The following is a 15,854-nucleotide window of genomic DNA, read 5'->3' as shown; positions in this document are numbered from 1 at the left end:
TGTCCTACAACGGGAACTCCCTGATGGCAAGCTTATATACTACTTATGTTTTAGTCCTAGCTACATTAAAGAAAGAGGGTAAGATTGATTTTAATTTTGTAAGTTTTTGTTTGTTTGTTTGCTTTGTCTTTTTGCTTTTTCTAGGTCTGCTCCTGCAGCATACGGAGGTTCCCAGGCTAGGGGTCTAATCGGAGGTGTCGCCTCCAGCGTACACCACAGCCACAGCAACATGGGATCCGAGCCATGTCTGCGACCTACACCACAGCTCACGGCAATGCCAGATCTTTAACCCACTGAGCGAGGCCAGGGATCGAACCCGCAACCTCGTAGTTCCTAGTTGGATTTGTTAACCACTGAGCCACAATGGGAACTCCTAATTTTTTAAGTTTTTAAGAAATTATTTTACATGTGAAATTGAAAAATAAATAATAGGTATCTGTGTGTGATTTTTTTTTTTTCTCGTTAGGTCAATGTGAGCCAATTACGTTGGAACTCTGCATGAATTTGCCCTACAACTATACAAATTATCCAAATTACCTTGGCCATAGGACTCAAAAGGAAGCATCCATCAGCTGGGAATCCTCTCTCTTCCCTGCACTTGTTCAAACCAACTGTTACAAATACCTCATGTTCTTTGCCTGTACCATCTTGGTACCAAAGTGTGATGAGATCACAAGCCAGCGGATTCCCCCTTGCAGGTAAGACAGTGGGGTCTCTTCTAAGCATCCTCATTTTCCCTCAGGGAGAACCAAGGGAAGGAAGATTTATTTACAGTTTAAACTGAGTACGTATTTTGCTACCAATCTCTGTATTTAACAAATAATGTATTTAAAAGGTAAAGAAGTAGGAACTCTAAAGGGAATATCTGAGTAAGAATTCACTCCCGAAGTACCAAACAAGAACTTTGATCATCATTCATGGACTTGGATCAAATAAGATCACACATATTTCATTTTGATGGATCAGGAAGCACTTTTAAAAATGTGAGTCAGCAGAAGGGGTGTTTCTGGTGCTTTCTCTGGTAACATTAATGTGTTTAAAATGCCACCTTCCAATAACATCCAAAGTTAGGAGATGTTACACAGAGTGGCCCAAAGGACACTTGGAAGCAGACTCATGGGATGGTTGGGGGATGGGCATCACTGTTTTTTATTTTGTGGGGGGGGCATGGGTGCTGCTCCAGTGGCATATGGAAGTTCCCAGGTTAGGGGTCAAATCAGAACTGCAGTTGCCAGCCTACACCATGGCCACAGTAATGTCAGCTCTGAGCCTGTCTGCAGCCTACACCCCAGCTCATGGTAGTGCCAAATCCCTAACCCACTGAGCAAGGCTGGGGAATCAAACCCTTGTCCACATGGATACTAGTGCGGTTCATTACTGCTGAGCCATGATAGGAACCCCAGTGTCACTGTTTTTGTACCTCCTTGGATAAAATATAAGACAGCATTTCAGGGGTGTGGCTTGGACTTAGGATGTGGGTCATGTCCTACAGGTTACGCATATGACTCTGGAGTCCACTTCTGATTCTCCAGTCCTGGCTCTTCTGTAGCTGCTTATAGCCTCATACAGTTTCCTCGTCTCTCCCAGCTTCAGCTCCTTTCCCTGTAAGATAGCATGATGGTTGCTGGGCTGGGTTGTTGTGAGATCAGATAAATGTACCTCTGTATAAAGTGCTGCCAATTGTCTGCAAGACCAGAATAAACAGAGCTCCTGTGATCGGATTGGAGCACAGCTAACTGCTCTGGGGCAGTTTGGTCCCTGTTCTATGTTGCATTCCGGACACACAACATAGAAGAGGGACCAAACTCACACTGAGCTGGGGGATGCTCTCCTCAGGGCTGTTTCCCATCAAAGGGGGAACACACAGATGCACCTGCCTAAGTGTGAGTGGTAACTCTGGAAACCATATGTTGGGATCAGAAGAGCAATAATATCAATACCATTGTCAGATGGGAAAACAATAAATTATACACTGAATATCAAATAGATGACAAGGTACAGGCATCTGTAGCGCTGGGGCAGGAAACAATAAAATTTCAAAGTGACTTGGGGAACTGAACAAATTATACAAATAGAATAAAACTTAATGTTGGCTTATACAAACATAATTCAGAAAATTTTTGGTAAATGCCTTTTAAAGTATCACTGATAAAATATCTACCAGTTTTATGCTAACAATCCATTTTTAATCTTATTCCACTTTTGGTAAGCAATTGATGATAGCGAATAATTCCTTTTTTTTTTGTCTTTTTGTGTTTTCTTGAGCCGTTCCCGAGGCATACGGAGGTTCCCAGGCTAGGGGTCAAATTGGAGATGTAGCTGCTGGCCTACGCCAGAGCCACAGCAACGTGGGATCTGAGCTGCGTCTGCAACCTAACACCACAGCCCATGAAACGCCAGATCTTTAACCCACTGAGCAAGGCCAGGGATCGAACCCACAACCTCATGGTTCCTAGTCAGATTCGTTAACCGCTGCGCCACGACGGGAACTCCCAGATAGTGAACAATTACTTCTCATAGTACTTAGCAATTCTTGTATTTGACTTTGCATTCAAAAAATTTCTGTAACTCAGGGAACAAATTTACATCTACACATAATTGATAATTTTAGGACTTTAGATTCATATCCAAATGCCTAAGATGAGACTGATCATTAAATATTATTCAATAAACAGTTGTTGAACTTCTAGATACTTAGTTTTGACTCAGATTTGCACATACATCTTGCATTTTCAGTGGCTCTCAAAATGAATTTTACATTTAGATATTTGTAAGGAAAAATGTTTTGAATTATGAAAAGAATAATATACTAATATGTTCATGGAGTAATACATAGTTGCTTTTACCTAGCTTGCTTATTGATCTTATCATTTAGTTTTTGTTATGAGTTGGAAAAATCTAAGGTTCTCAAGCCCTTACGATGTGCTAAATACTTTGAGGTAATTCTCAGCCTCGAAATAACCTCTTGGAGAAGCTGCTACCAATAGGACAGGTTGTATTTCCATTTTATAGGGAAAAAAACTGGTAGAGTCAGGCACTATACAGCCTTCCTTCTAAATTAGTATATTTCAATGAATTTAAAACAGCAGCAGTGGAACCTTTTTTTTTTTAAAGGCCGCACCCACGGCACATGGAAATTCCCAGGGAAGAGATTGAATCTGAGCCACAGCTGTGACCTACACCACAGCTGCAGCATCGCTGGATCCTTTAAACCCACTGAGCCAGGCCGGGAATCGAACCTGGGGATAGAACCCATGCCTCTGCAGCGACCTGAGCTATTGTAGTCAGATTCTTAACCCATTGAGCCACAGTGGGAAATGGAATTATACACATTTTTTGGTTTTGTTTTGTTTTTTAGTAAATCTACAACAGAACCGTTTGGTCCAACAGAGAGTTACGAAACACTGTTGAACTTCCCATTTTTGCAAACTTAATATGGGAATACCACAGCTTTGTCTTTGCCCCAAATTCCTAGGCTAAACCAGGATCAAGTCACGCTCTGTCTTAACTTAAATCTAGACAGATTTAAATCTAGGTGGAGCCTTTTCTGAAACTTCTCCACTCAATTACTAACCATTTTTTACCTTATTGAAATTAACTAGGTCATTAATTTAAAGTTTGAAATTTTTAAGAAATGAGAATGTATTTAAAAGGAAATAAATTTACCTTAGGAACTTATCTTGGTTATGTCTACTTAATAATTTGTTTAAACTAATTTTGTTGCTATACATGGAGGCAAACTATGCCCCCCTTCCATTGGAAGTAAAGGTGTGTTCTTTGAGGCATGCTGATACCTCAGTTTAAAAATATTCTGGGTATAGGAGTTCCCGTTGTGGCGCAGCAGAAATGAATCTGGCTAGTATCCATGAGGTTGCTGGTTCGATCCCTGGCCTTAACATGGGTTAAGGATCCCATGTTGCTGTGGCTGTGGGGTAGGCCAGCAGCTGTAGCTCCGATTTGACCCCTAGCCTGGGAACATCCATATGCTGCAGGTGTGGCCCTAAAAAGCAAAAAATAAAATAAAAAATAAAAAATAAAATATTCTGGGCACAAATGAGATAACACCCATGAAAGCAACTGGTACAGTGCTTAGTGTCTTTAATAAAACCCGACAGACTTCATTTTTACCAACTTGAGCTCAACATGGATTGGGTTTGGGAGAAGTACCAAGGTTTTCAATAGCATTGGTATAAGCTGAGATAATATCTCAGGTGAGCCAGGCTGGTAGTGAAGTGGCCCACATCACAGGGCATCACAGGGCACAAAAGGAGTCCAGGCTGAGGGTGCTGTGCAGATTCCGTGACTCTTGTGGGCAGACTGTCCAGAGTGATGTGGGGGACTTCCCTGCTTGAAATAAAAATGTGGGAGGGTGTGTCTGCCTGAAAGAAGAGAAAGTGAGAAGGGCATCCTGAGTCCTGGGAATGTCTCTATTTCTGTTTCTGAAAAGAAGTTTCTTTTGGTGCAAGTATATTTCTGGAAGGTACCCCCTTGTAGTGATATGACTTATTTTGGTTTCCCAAACACCTCTTAGGTATATGTGCAGCCATATCTATAGATACACACACACCATTTACACAGCACATAAACACACCGACCCACACCCATGCAGAGTGAACACCCTGCACAGATGCCTAATGTACCTCTCAGGTGTACGGTTGCTGTTTGTAACGTTTTGTCTTTCTTGCTTTCAGAGCTCTGTGTGAGCACTCCAAAGACCGCTGTGAGTCCGTTCTTGGGATTGTGGGCCTACAGTGGCCGGAAGATACCGATTGCAGTCAGTTTCCAGAGGAAAATTCAGACAATCAAACCTGCCTGATGCCTGATGCAGATGTGGAAGGTTAATTTTTAAATTAATTATAGCGGGATGTCTAACATGGATGGATTTATCAGCTACCTTTAGAAGTTCCTCTTTTGTCATTGTTTTTCTTTAGTTGCCAATAGAAAGGCCGCATAGGTGGTGAATCTGTAAACTTGATTACACTGAGGAAGTTGATGCTTATCTCTTAGACATGGCCTTCATTTTAAAAATAAATTGCAGGAGTTCCCTGGCAGGGCAGTGGGTCAAGGACCTGGCTCAGGTCGCTGCTGTGGCATGGGCTTGATCCCTGGCCCAGGAATTTCCACATGCCACAGACACAGCCAAAAACTAAATAAATAAATACATTACAGGGATGACATTAATATTCCAGGTATTTATTTTTACATCTAACTCACAGAGCCCATTAAATATGGATGCTTCTTTTAGACTAGGGGGTCCTGAAGGCAAAGGTGAAGATCAAACCTTGGTTCCTTCAAGTGCAATGCATTCAGAGACCTTGGCAACTTCTTCAGGGAGAGAAGTGCAATCAGGGACCTGCCCACCAGGTGGAGAGATTAGGATGGGAAACAGTTTGACACATTAAAGGAAAAACAGCAGCATAGTTAGACACATTGACTTTCATAGGTCTTTTCAGCCTCCAGCACTTGTTAAGTTGTCCATTCAGCAAAAGAGGTAACCCCTGGAATGCATAAAGACACAGAACAGTTGATCTGGAGAGGTGATGCCAAGGATGAAGGAAAAAGGTGCTGACAGGCAGATAGAAGAAAGCCAGGTGAACTGTGACCATTTCGGCTTGGTGGAGGGCCATATTATCTTCAGTGATAACCTCTCCTCAACATCGACATGCGCATGAATAAATTAGCTGATGGTTCTGAGTTTTCAGTCTGTTGACAGTAATGTGGTCCATTGCTTTTAACAGAATGCTCACCTAGCCACTTCAAGTGCAGCTCGGGACGGTGTGTCCTGGCTTCCAGAAGATGTGATGGCCAGGCCGACTGTGATGATGACAGTGATGAAGAGAACTGTGGTATGTATGTGAGACAGCACTTGTCTTAAATGTACGACAGTAAGTGGTTAGGATTAGGGACCGTGTTAAAATATGTCACCTATTCACTGATAGTCATAAGTAGTGACTTGGATTAAAGGCTAAGGCATTTACTTCTTAAATCCTCAAATGGTGAGGCATGAATTATAAATGTTTTTCCTGATAATTCCGTTGATTTTCTCAAAGCTACACTTCTGTTTATCATCTTGATGCCGTGCGTACAAACCCTTAGTTAAAGAAGAAGCTCTTCACAAATGTAAGGGATTATTTTTGTTAAGAAATTCTAGGAGTTCCTGTTGTGGCTCAGCAGTTAACAAACCTGACTAGTATCCATGAGGACTCACATTCAATCCTTCACCTCACTCAGTGGCTTAAGTAGCTGGTGTTGCTGTGAGCTGTGGGGTAGGTTGCAGATGCAGGTTGGATCTGGTGTTGCTGTGACTGTGGCGTAGGTCAGCAACTGCAGCTCCGATTTGACCCCTAGCCTGGGGAATTTCCAAATGCCATGGGTTCAGCCCTAAACACACACACACACACACACACACACACACATTCTAAAGCCATTTGTCATCTGTTTTAAGGTCAGAATAATAGTGTCTTTGTCTATAATTCCCATCTAGATACACAGAGAAAGAGTTCAGCCTTCAACATTCAAATTTAATTGGGATTTATTTTCATGCCCTCTCTGATTTTGTCTCCATCTACAAAGGAGAAAAATTCCAGACATTTCTGCCTTTGAGCTCCAAAATCACCAATGGGAAAGCTAGAAATACCAATGGTAATTTAAGTGAAGCTAATTCTCATGTTATTTCTCTGTAGACCTTTGTACTTGTAACTTCAAAATGTGTCAGGGAATGGAAAACAGACAACCTCTTTACTAAGCAATATTCTGGAGTAAACCAAAATGATTGAAGGGCTGTCCAAAGAATAATTGGTTATGATTATTTAGCTTGTTCTGCTTTTAAAAATTGACACTTCTTTGCCATTGAAAGCACATAAAGCAATGCATCTTTTAAAATCATTTTATTCTTTTGCCCTTTGACGTATGACATATTTCTGTGCTCCCCAAAATGAATTTCCCATAGTAGACATTGCCCTTCTGGTCTAGACAAAATGTCACAAGCAAGCAGCTAAAATCCTATCAGCTGCTCTAAATATGGACAAGTGCATCTTCTAGAAAATCAGAGCTGTCAGAACGATGGTACAATGACCAGGGGTAATTTTGTTAGGGAGGAACATACAGTGTTTTGAGAAGCTACTGTTGTTTGTTTGTGGTCTCTATGTAAAGATATAAATAAAAACTTATTAAATATCCTTTATATAAGTGATTTATTGAGAATCTATTTGATTTTTTCACTGAACTATGGCTTTTAGGGGCTGTATTATTTTAAGATTCACTTTTTTAAGTCTCTTTCCTTCCTTCCTTCCTTCTTTCTTTCTAGGACCACACCCACGGCATATGGAGGTTCCCAGGCTAGGGGTCTAATTGTAGCTATAATCGTACCTACAGCTTCTGGCCTATGCCACAGCCACAGCAACTCAGGATTCAAGCCACGTCTGCAACCTACACCACAGCTCATGGCAATGCCGGGTCCTTAACCCGCTGAGTGAGTCCACAGATCGAACCCGCAACCACATGGTTACCAGTCAGATTGGTTTCCACTGCGTCACAATGGGAACTCCTAAGATACAATTTAAAACAGATTATCTTAGATTAGTCAAAGAGGTTACATGATACCCGGATGGCTGGCTAGACCAAAATTTGCAGTAGGGGACTAAATATTTGAGAAATGTAAAAGCTTAGTTTCAAAAAGAGGCTTATGCAAAGAAGTTCAGATACTAACTCACAGACTTTGAAAAACTTATGGTTTCCAAAGGAAACAGTTTGGCGGATGGGGGGATATGCTGGGGGTGTGGGATGGAAATACTATAAAATTGGATTGTGATGATCATTGTACAACTACAAGTGTAATAAATTCATTGAATAATTAAAAAAGTAAAAGAAAAAAGGCTTATGAAGACTAAATGGTCTGAGTTCTAGAGTATATTTTGCAAACAAGAAACTTAAAGCACTGTTGGATACAAATGACCCCCCAAATGTCAGATTTCTAGTTAAGTAATGAGTTTTGTCAGTGCTCTAAAATCTCTCAATAAAAGGTTCACCAGAAGTTGTGAATAGATTGTCCAATTTCTACAAAACACTCAAAATACTGATGGTACTACTCAGCTCTGGTTAAGAAATGTTAAAAGTTAGTAATAAATGAATAGTTTAGGAGCATTAATTGCCCTCAACAGTATTAATTTATGAGAAAACTGTCTTTAAGTTTTCCAAAGTGGGAGGTTCTTTGTGGCTCAGTGGGTTAAGTACCCGGCTAGTATCCCTAAGTATGTGGGTTTGATCCCTGGCCTTGCTCATTGGGTTAAGGATCTGGCATTGCCACAAGCTGCAGTGTAGGTCACAGATCCAGCTTGGATTCCGTGTTGCTGTGGCTGTGGTGCAGGCGGGCAGCTGCAGCTCCAATTTGACCCCTAGCCTGGGAACTTCCATATGCCGTGGGTGTGGCCCTAAAAAGGAAAAAAAAAAAAAAGGAAAGAAAGAAGGAAGGAAAGGGGGGGGAGGGAAGGAAGGAAGGAAAAAAGGAAGGAAGAAGAAAAAAGGTTTCCAAAGCGACTGATAATAGACATTTTGTGTACATTCCCCTTTGGGAGACATGCATGTGTTTGAATGGTCATGTCACATGTTCTGGGGAGGAACACAGCACTTAAAATCAGATAAGGAAGTCATGTAGTAGAAGAAGGCCTGATGGGGACAATGGCCACAATCCAGTTCCCGTTTTGCCTCCTTGCTCAGTTTGTCCCTGTTGCCTGGGTGTATATAGCCATACCGTCTGGTAATGCAGATACCAGCTCCAGTGAAGCTGGATTTCACTCCAAGCCTTAAGTCTTTCTGATTTATTCCATCCATTGCGGAGTGGAAGGCACTTGAATGCTTGGGCTTTACTGAATAATGTGGCAATTAACTATTCACTTTCACACATTTGCAGCTCCTCCAGAAATTTTAACAACATTATTGGGTTTTCCCCTCAAAACAGTACATCTTTAATTTAGTTATAAAATAATTTGGTGGCTTGGAAATTTACGCTGTTTCTTTGACACTTCTGCAGCATGAAAGCATGGCAATCAAAGCACACTATAAATACACTTTTTAAATATTTGCATTAAGCATTTAGCAGTGAGTAATGTTGATATGACATATCTCCTTCTCTTTTGGTAAATCTTTGTTGACGTTGTACTGATTGTGTAATAGTTAATGTAAACAATTATTAGAAATGTTTTCAACAAGTGTTTGGAAGAATTATGTTTACATAATTCTTTATATTTATGTGAACACGTCATTCCAGAATTGCTTCATGGAAGGGAAGCCTAGAAGATGGAAGGGTTTTGCACAGTCAGGACTGTGTTGGTCCAGAAGCATTTTCTTGTCTTAAAGGCTGATTGTCATTAAATGAACCTCTACTGTATACATGAAGCTGGCTGTAAATCTAGCAATGAAAGGAACTTATCTTCAATTTAACCTTTCCTAAGCAATGACTTCTAAGCAATGGAGAAAAAAGGTGAAGATCTGGGCAAAGAAATGAACAAGAAAGACATAAAGGAAAGGAGGAGTTCTCTTGTGCAGCAGTTGGTTAAGGCTCCAGTGTTGTCACTGTAGTGGCTTGGGTCACTGCTGTGGCATGAGTTCAGTCTGTAGCCCAGGAACTTCTACATGCCTTCGACACAGCCAAAAAAAAAAAAAAAAGACATAATGAAAGGCGATCTGAAGAAAATAAAATAGGATTATATTTCTGAGCTTTGCCTTCACACAATAAATTTGTTTTGTGAGACTGAGGTTCGACTTTTGCTAGACCTGTGCCCACAAGTGCATGAACTACCAGTGGGAGCAAGGTGGTATCTGGGCTCTGATGTGACCAGCAAGTCTTCTCAATGGGGCAGTTAAATGAGAATATAGCTCTGTTTCTTTATATCTGCTGAAGAAATGAAACCCTTCATTGCATGAATACATCCCAACTATTAAGTGGGCACTCTTCTATATAAAAGGGTATTCAACATACAGAGAAAGATGGACAGCAATACAAATGTCTGAGTGTCATTAAGGGCCTTTCTGTTTGTCTTCACATGATTTTTTTTTCTTTTTTTTTTAAATGAGTTTTATTTTTTCCGTTATAGCTGGTTTACAGTGTTCTGTCAATTTTCTATTGTACAGCACGGTGACCCAGTCATACATTCTTTTTCTCACATTATCCTCCTTCATGCTCTATCATAAGTGACTAAATACAGTTCCCAGTGCTATACAGCAGGATCTCATTGCTTATCCATTCCAAAGGCAATAGTTTGCATCTATTAACCCCAGATTCCCACTCCATCCCACTCCCTCCCCCTCCTCCTCCCCCTTGGCAACCACAAGTCTGTTCTCCAAGTCCATGATTTTCTTTTCTTGGAAAAGTTCATTTGTGCCATATATTAGATTCCAGATATAAGTGATACATGTGGTATTTGTCTTTCTCTTTCTAAATTATTTCACTTAGTGTGAAAGTCTCTAGTTCCATCCATGTTGCTGTGAATGGCATTATTTTGTCCTTTTTTATGGCTGAGTAGTATTCCATTGTGTATATACACCACATCGTCCTAATCCAGTCATCTGTCAATGGACATTTAGGTTGCTTCCATGTCTCAGCTATTGTGAATAGTGCTGCAGTGAACATATGGATACATGTGTCTTTTTCAAGGAAAGTTTTGTCTGGATATATGCCCAAGAGTGAGATTGGTGGGTCATATGGTAGTTCTATGTATAGTTTTCTAAGGTACCTCCATACTGTTTTCCATAGTGGTTGTACCAATTTACAGTCCCACCAACAGTGCAGGAAGGTTCCCTTTTCTCCACACTCTCCAGCATTTGTTACGTGTGGACTTGTTAATGATGGCCATTCTGATTGGTGTGAGGTGGTACCTCATAGTAGTTTTGATATGCATTTCTCTAATAATCAGTGATGTTGAGCATTTTTTTCATGTACTTGTTGGCCATCTGTATGTATTCTTTGGAGAAATGTCTATACAATACTCTTGCCCATTTTTCAGTTGGGTTGTTGGGTTTTTTTTGCTGTTGAATTGTATAAGTTGTTTGTATATTTTAGAAATTAAGCCCTTGTCAGTTAAATTGTTTGAAACTATTTTCTCCCATTCCCTAGGTTGTCGTCTTCTTCTTCTTCTTCTTCTTCTTCTTTTTTTTTATGGTTTCCTTTGCTCTGCAAAAGTTTGTCAGTTTGATTAGGTCCGCCCCATGGGTTTATTATTGCTTTTATTTCTGCTGCTTTAGGAGACTGACCTAAGAAAACATTTGTAAGGTTGATGTCGGAGAATGTTTTGCCTATGTTCTCTTCTAGGAGTTTGATGGTGCCTTGTCTTACGTTTAAGTCTTTAAGCCATTTCGAGTTTATTTTTGTGCATAGTGTGAGGGTGTATTCCATTTTCATTGATTTGCATCCAGCTGTCCAGTTTTCCCAGCACCACCTGCTAAAAAGACTGTCTTTTTCCCATTTTATATTCTTGCCTCTTTTGTTGAAGATTAATTGACTGTAAGTGTCTGGGCTTGTCTTTACATGATTAAAAACCGTTCCATCATCTCTCTTTGATCTCCTCTTGGGTGCATCGTAAGTGAACCTCTTCTTGGAGCCAGAATCCCTTTAGTCTGTGTTTAAAGCCTCTGGCTCTGATATTTGTGGGTCTTACAGCTTGATTTTTAAAAGTTTAGGGGTTCATTAATAATATATATGTATTTCTCACAAAGAAGGGCTTTACTATTAGTTTTTTTTCATTTTTAAAGTTTTATTGAAGTACAGTTGATTTAAAATATTATGATCATTTCTGCTGTACAACAAAGTGATTCATTTATACATTTACATATTCCTTTTAGTTTGAGCAGTTTCTGCATTGCTTTTAGTATTAATTATTGCTAAAGAAAAACCCTTTGTAAGAATTCCCATCAGGGCAAAGTGGAAACAAATCCGACTAGGAACCATGAGGTTGCAGGCTTGATCCCTGGCCTCGCTCAGTGGGTTAAGGATCCAGTGTTGCCGTGAGCTGTGGTGTGTCACAGACATGGCTCAGATCTGGTGTTGTCATAGCTGTGGTGCAGGCTGGCAGCTGTAGCTCCGATTAGCCCCCTAGCCTGGGAACCTCCATGTGCTAAGGGTGTATCCCTAAAAAGCCAAAAACAAAACAAAACAAAACAAAAACCATTGTCAATATGATTTGTGTTTTACTATAGGCACCAAATTCCTATTCTCATGTAGCTATTTTTATATTGATCTCCTTTCCTTTGTTTGTAAAATGTCACCCTGATAAATCTATTAAGTGGCCTTCCCTTTCTCCATAAACCCGTGGAAGGTTCCAGAGAGCCAGTGTCCTTTTTTCTCTTTTCTCTTTGCTTGTAGAAGGGACTGACTTAAGTGACTAGAAGACAGTGTAAGGGTCATTGGGTTTATATCATATTGCATACCCACATGTGTGTTTTCAGGATGAGTCTTAGAATTGATCTCTGATTACACTTAATTCTTTCTTGTTAAGGGAGAAATATTCTCCTGCCCTTTAGATATTTTGCCACATGGTAAACTCTCCACTTTCTCAGCTGGTGTCTTGGGCAGACAGCCTGGAATGGCAGAGGGTGCTCTGTATAGCCCTAGACTTGGATTTGAATCCCTGTCAGCACTTAGAGGCTGTGTGATTTTTGGCTAGTCACTCAACTTCTCTGGACCTCAGTTTTCTCCCCTGTAAAATTTAGGGAAACCTACTTTATCCTTCACAGCTTGGAATGCTTATAACATGCTATATTTAGTCCTTAGAAGGCAGTAACTAAGAGCCACCTGCCATAGCGTTAGGAAATCCAGGTGGCAAGTCCCCTCAGATGTCGCCCCGGGGATGTCCCTCAAGGGAAGGAATCCTATCTAGCTTGGTGTGGTCTCTGACAGACCAAGATCTTCTATATGGCAGAGGAGAGTGGACTGGGCGAGGTCCCGATTCACAGAGTAAACATGGGCAGTGGGCTGGCGCCTTGAGCTGGAGGTAGTGCTTGTTTTCCAGCGGATGTCCCCACCTCCGGGATCACAGTCACTGAGGGTGGCCCCACCCTGTGATTCGAAGCCCTTTCCATTTCTTCGTCCTGCCTCTTCACAGGGTGCTGAACCAGCACATGTTGAAGAGGGTGACAGGATGATGTGGGGATGGTGCCCCTCAGAGGGGGAAGTAACTCAGAAATTTGGAGATTTTCTGGTCAAAGGTGGGAGCTCTTGTGCTGCTGTCACTACTCTTGGCTGTTAGGCTGGAGTCCTGGGAGTGGGTGGGGGTGAGGCAGGTCTTTTGTTCGACTGCAACTACAGGTGCTGCACCGGTTCTTTGAGGTTTGGGGCTCCATGGCTCAGGGTCACATACTCTGGAGGGGCCTTCACACCTGCCAGCTCTGACCGTCAAGGCTCAGCCCTGCTCTAAGGGTCCCTGCTTGGCTGTGGACCCAAGATGGCTAGATCTGTCTTAGCCTCAGATCCGTCTGTCCAGGACTCAGAATCGCCTTGCTCCCTTCCTCTGTGACCAGTTCCTCCCTGATAATACTGTTTAGTTTGTGGAGCTCAAATTAAAAGCCCTTATGAGCAGACCTACCTACCCTGCCCTTGCACAACTGAGAGCTTCTTAGTGCAAGGAGCATCTGCTCTAAGGTGGTTTGTGGTCTTCACCTATAGTGACAGCTTTTTTGATGGAAGAAACAGGTGCCCCAGTTCGGATGGAATCTGCCTCTGGCAGGAAAGCTTGCTTCACAGTTTTTGTGAAAATGAGAGAGAAAGTGAGGAACCCAGCAGAATGCTGAGCGCACTTCCGGTTTGCCCAGCACTGAGGGGGTTCTTAGAAGAAGGGACGTTTAGTGGGCAAACCTGCAGAGTCCTGGGAAAACTGGGAAAGATGTAGTCACTATGGCAACACACTGTGGCCTCCAGATGGGTGTGGTTGTTATGTCTGTGCAGGGAGTGGGGGTGGGGGGTGGCAGTTTTGCTGACATCAACAATTATTTGGTTTCATGACCTATAGCTGCATTAAATATCCCATCCAATCCATACCTATTTTTAATTTTGAATGGTTAAGTTTTAATGCTTTTCCTTTTAATGCATACATTTAAAGTATAATTACACCAAAAATACTGCTTTAAAGAGAGAGCAGTTAGAGTTCCCGTCATGGTCCAGTGGTTAACGAATCCGACTAGGAACCATGAGGTTGCGCGTTTGATCCCTGGTCTTGCTCAGTGGGTTAATGATCCGGTGTTGCCATGAGCTGTGGTGTAGGTTGCAGACGCGGCTCAGATCCCACGTTGCTGTGGCTCTGGCGTAGGCCGGTGACTACAGCTCTGATTCAACCCCTAGCCTGGGAACCTCCATATGCCACAGGGGCGACCCAAGAAATAGCAAAAAGACAAAAAAAAAAAAGAGAGAGAGAGAGCAGTCGCTTCACAAAATCATAATACTATCTTCCATGTGACTAATCTCTTGGCCTTTTCATATTTCATGTACACTCATCATAACTCCACAAAGGAGGCATTAGGTCACATAAACTTTTATTAGAAAAGAGAAGCTACAGGAGGGAAACTACCATCTATAGAGTACTCATTTAATCTCTATACCAACCCTTTGTAGCGGGTGTTGTTACTATTTTAGAGCGATTATAACTGAGGTTCAGAGAAATTAAGTAACTTACCCAAGGTCACACAGCTAATGAGATTGGAGCTAGAGTTCAAATCCAGATGGCTGACTCTAGAGCTGTGTTTCCCTTGCTCATACACCTTATGCATGCTGTGTATTCCCATTTAACAGAGGGATGCAACTGAAGGTTTGCACCTGCTTCCCTATTGGATCTTCCTCTCTAAGGCAGGATTTGGAGCAGTTTATTCATTTTCTCCAAATCTCAGTTTCCTTACTTAGAAAATGCTGATTGTAATTCTGACACTGTGGTATTATTATGAGAATTGAAACTAATATCTAGAATGTGGCTTTATAGTCAATAATAAATGTTACCTCTTATTATTTATTTATTTATTTAGTCTTTTGTCTTTTTAGGGCCGCAGCCATGGCACATGGAGGTTCCCAGGCTAAGGGTCCAATCAGAGCTGTTGCCGCCAGCCTACTCCAGAGCCACAGCAACGCCAGATCCAAGCCGCGTCTGCGACCTACACCACAGCTTTTGGCAACACAGGATCCTTAACCCACTGAGCGAGGCCAGGGATCTAACCTGCAACCTCATGGTTCCTAGTTGGATTCGTCTCTGCTGCACCACGACAGGAACGCCATCTCTTATTATTATCATTGCTGTCTGTGAGGATACAGGTCCTATGTCCCAGTAGATCGATTTTTGTCGTCTTGTACCAGGTCATTCCAAGTATCCAAATTCTTCTCTCTACTCTAAGGAATGGTGCCTTGTGAATAGTCAGAAAGGCTCATGCTGTTTTCTCTCATCCTCTACTGGCAAGTGATATGGTTTGTGATGCGATGCTCATTGTCAGAGTTTTCCAGGTGACGTCTGTATCCTCAGTTATCGGAAAACTCCAAATGATACCCCCATGAGTTCTTAGAATAGATGTCCATGGGCCCAAGATCATTCCAGATGTACAGCTAATGAAGGATTCTCACTATTTCCTATAGTTTTACAATCAAATACTCTACCATGATCCTATATTTTTGAACTGGAAATATTTTAAATCTAATTTTAGCTCATAAAAAGTTCTCTACTGGTGGCCTATTTTGATAACTTTCTTTTTTTTTTTTTTTTTTTGCCATGCCAGTGGCATGTGAAAGTTCCTGGTCCAGGGATCAAACCTACGCCACAGGAGTGACAATACTGATCCTTAACTCACTGAGCCACCAGGAGCTCCTCCATGAGAATTTTTTTGGGGATATA

At 41.6% G+C, this 15,854-nt stretch overlaps 1 protein-coding gene across 1 annotated transcript in view; it reads left to right on the top strand.

The window, feature by feature from the left end:
- Positions 1-15,854, top strand: part of CORIN (corin, serine peptidase) — a 109,281-nt gene that overhangs the window by 37,695 nt on the left and 55,732 nt on the right. Inside the window, exons 7-9 of the mRNA XM_047798095.1 lie at positions 467-698; positions 4,692-4,837; positions 5,739-5,846. Of these exons, the coding sequence (XP_047654051.1) occupies positions 467-698; positions 4,692-4,837; positions 5,739-5,846 (486 nt within the window). The remainder of the gene's footprint in view (positions 1-466; positions 699-4,691; positions 4,838-5,738; positions 5,847-15,854) is intronic.

The sequence above is a fragment of the Phacochoerus africanus genome, chromosome 10 (assembly GCF_016906955.1).
Source record: "Phacochoerus africanus isolate WHEZ1 chromosome 10, ROS_Pafr_v1, whole genome shotgun sequence".
Taxonomy (NCBI): domain Eukaryota; kingdom Metazoa; phylum Chordata; class Mammalia; order Artiodactyla; family Suidae; genus Phacochoerus; species Phacochoerus africanus.
The sequence above is the reverse complement of the archived record's forward strand: the minus strand, read 5'-3'. Positions and strand labels throughout refer to the sequence as shown.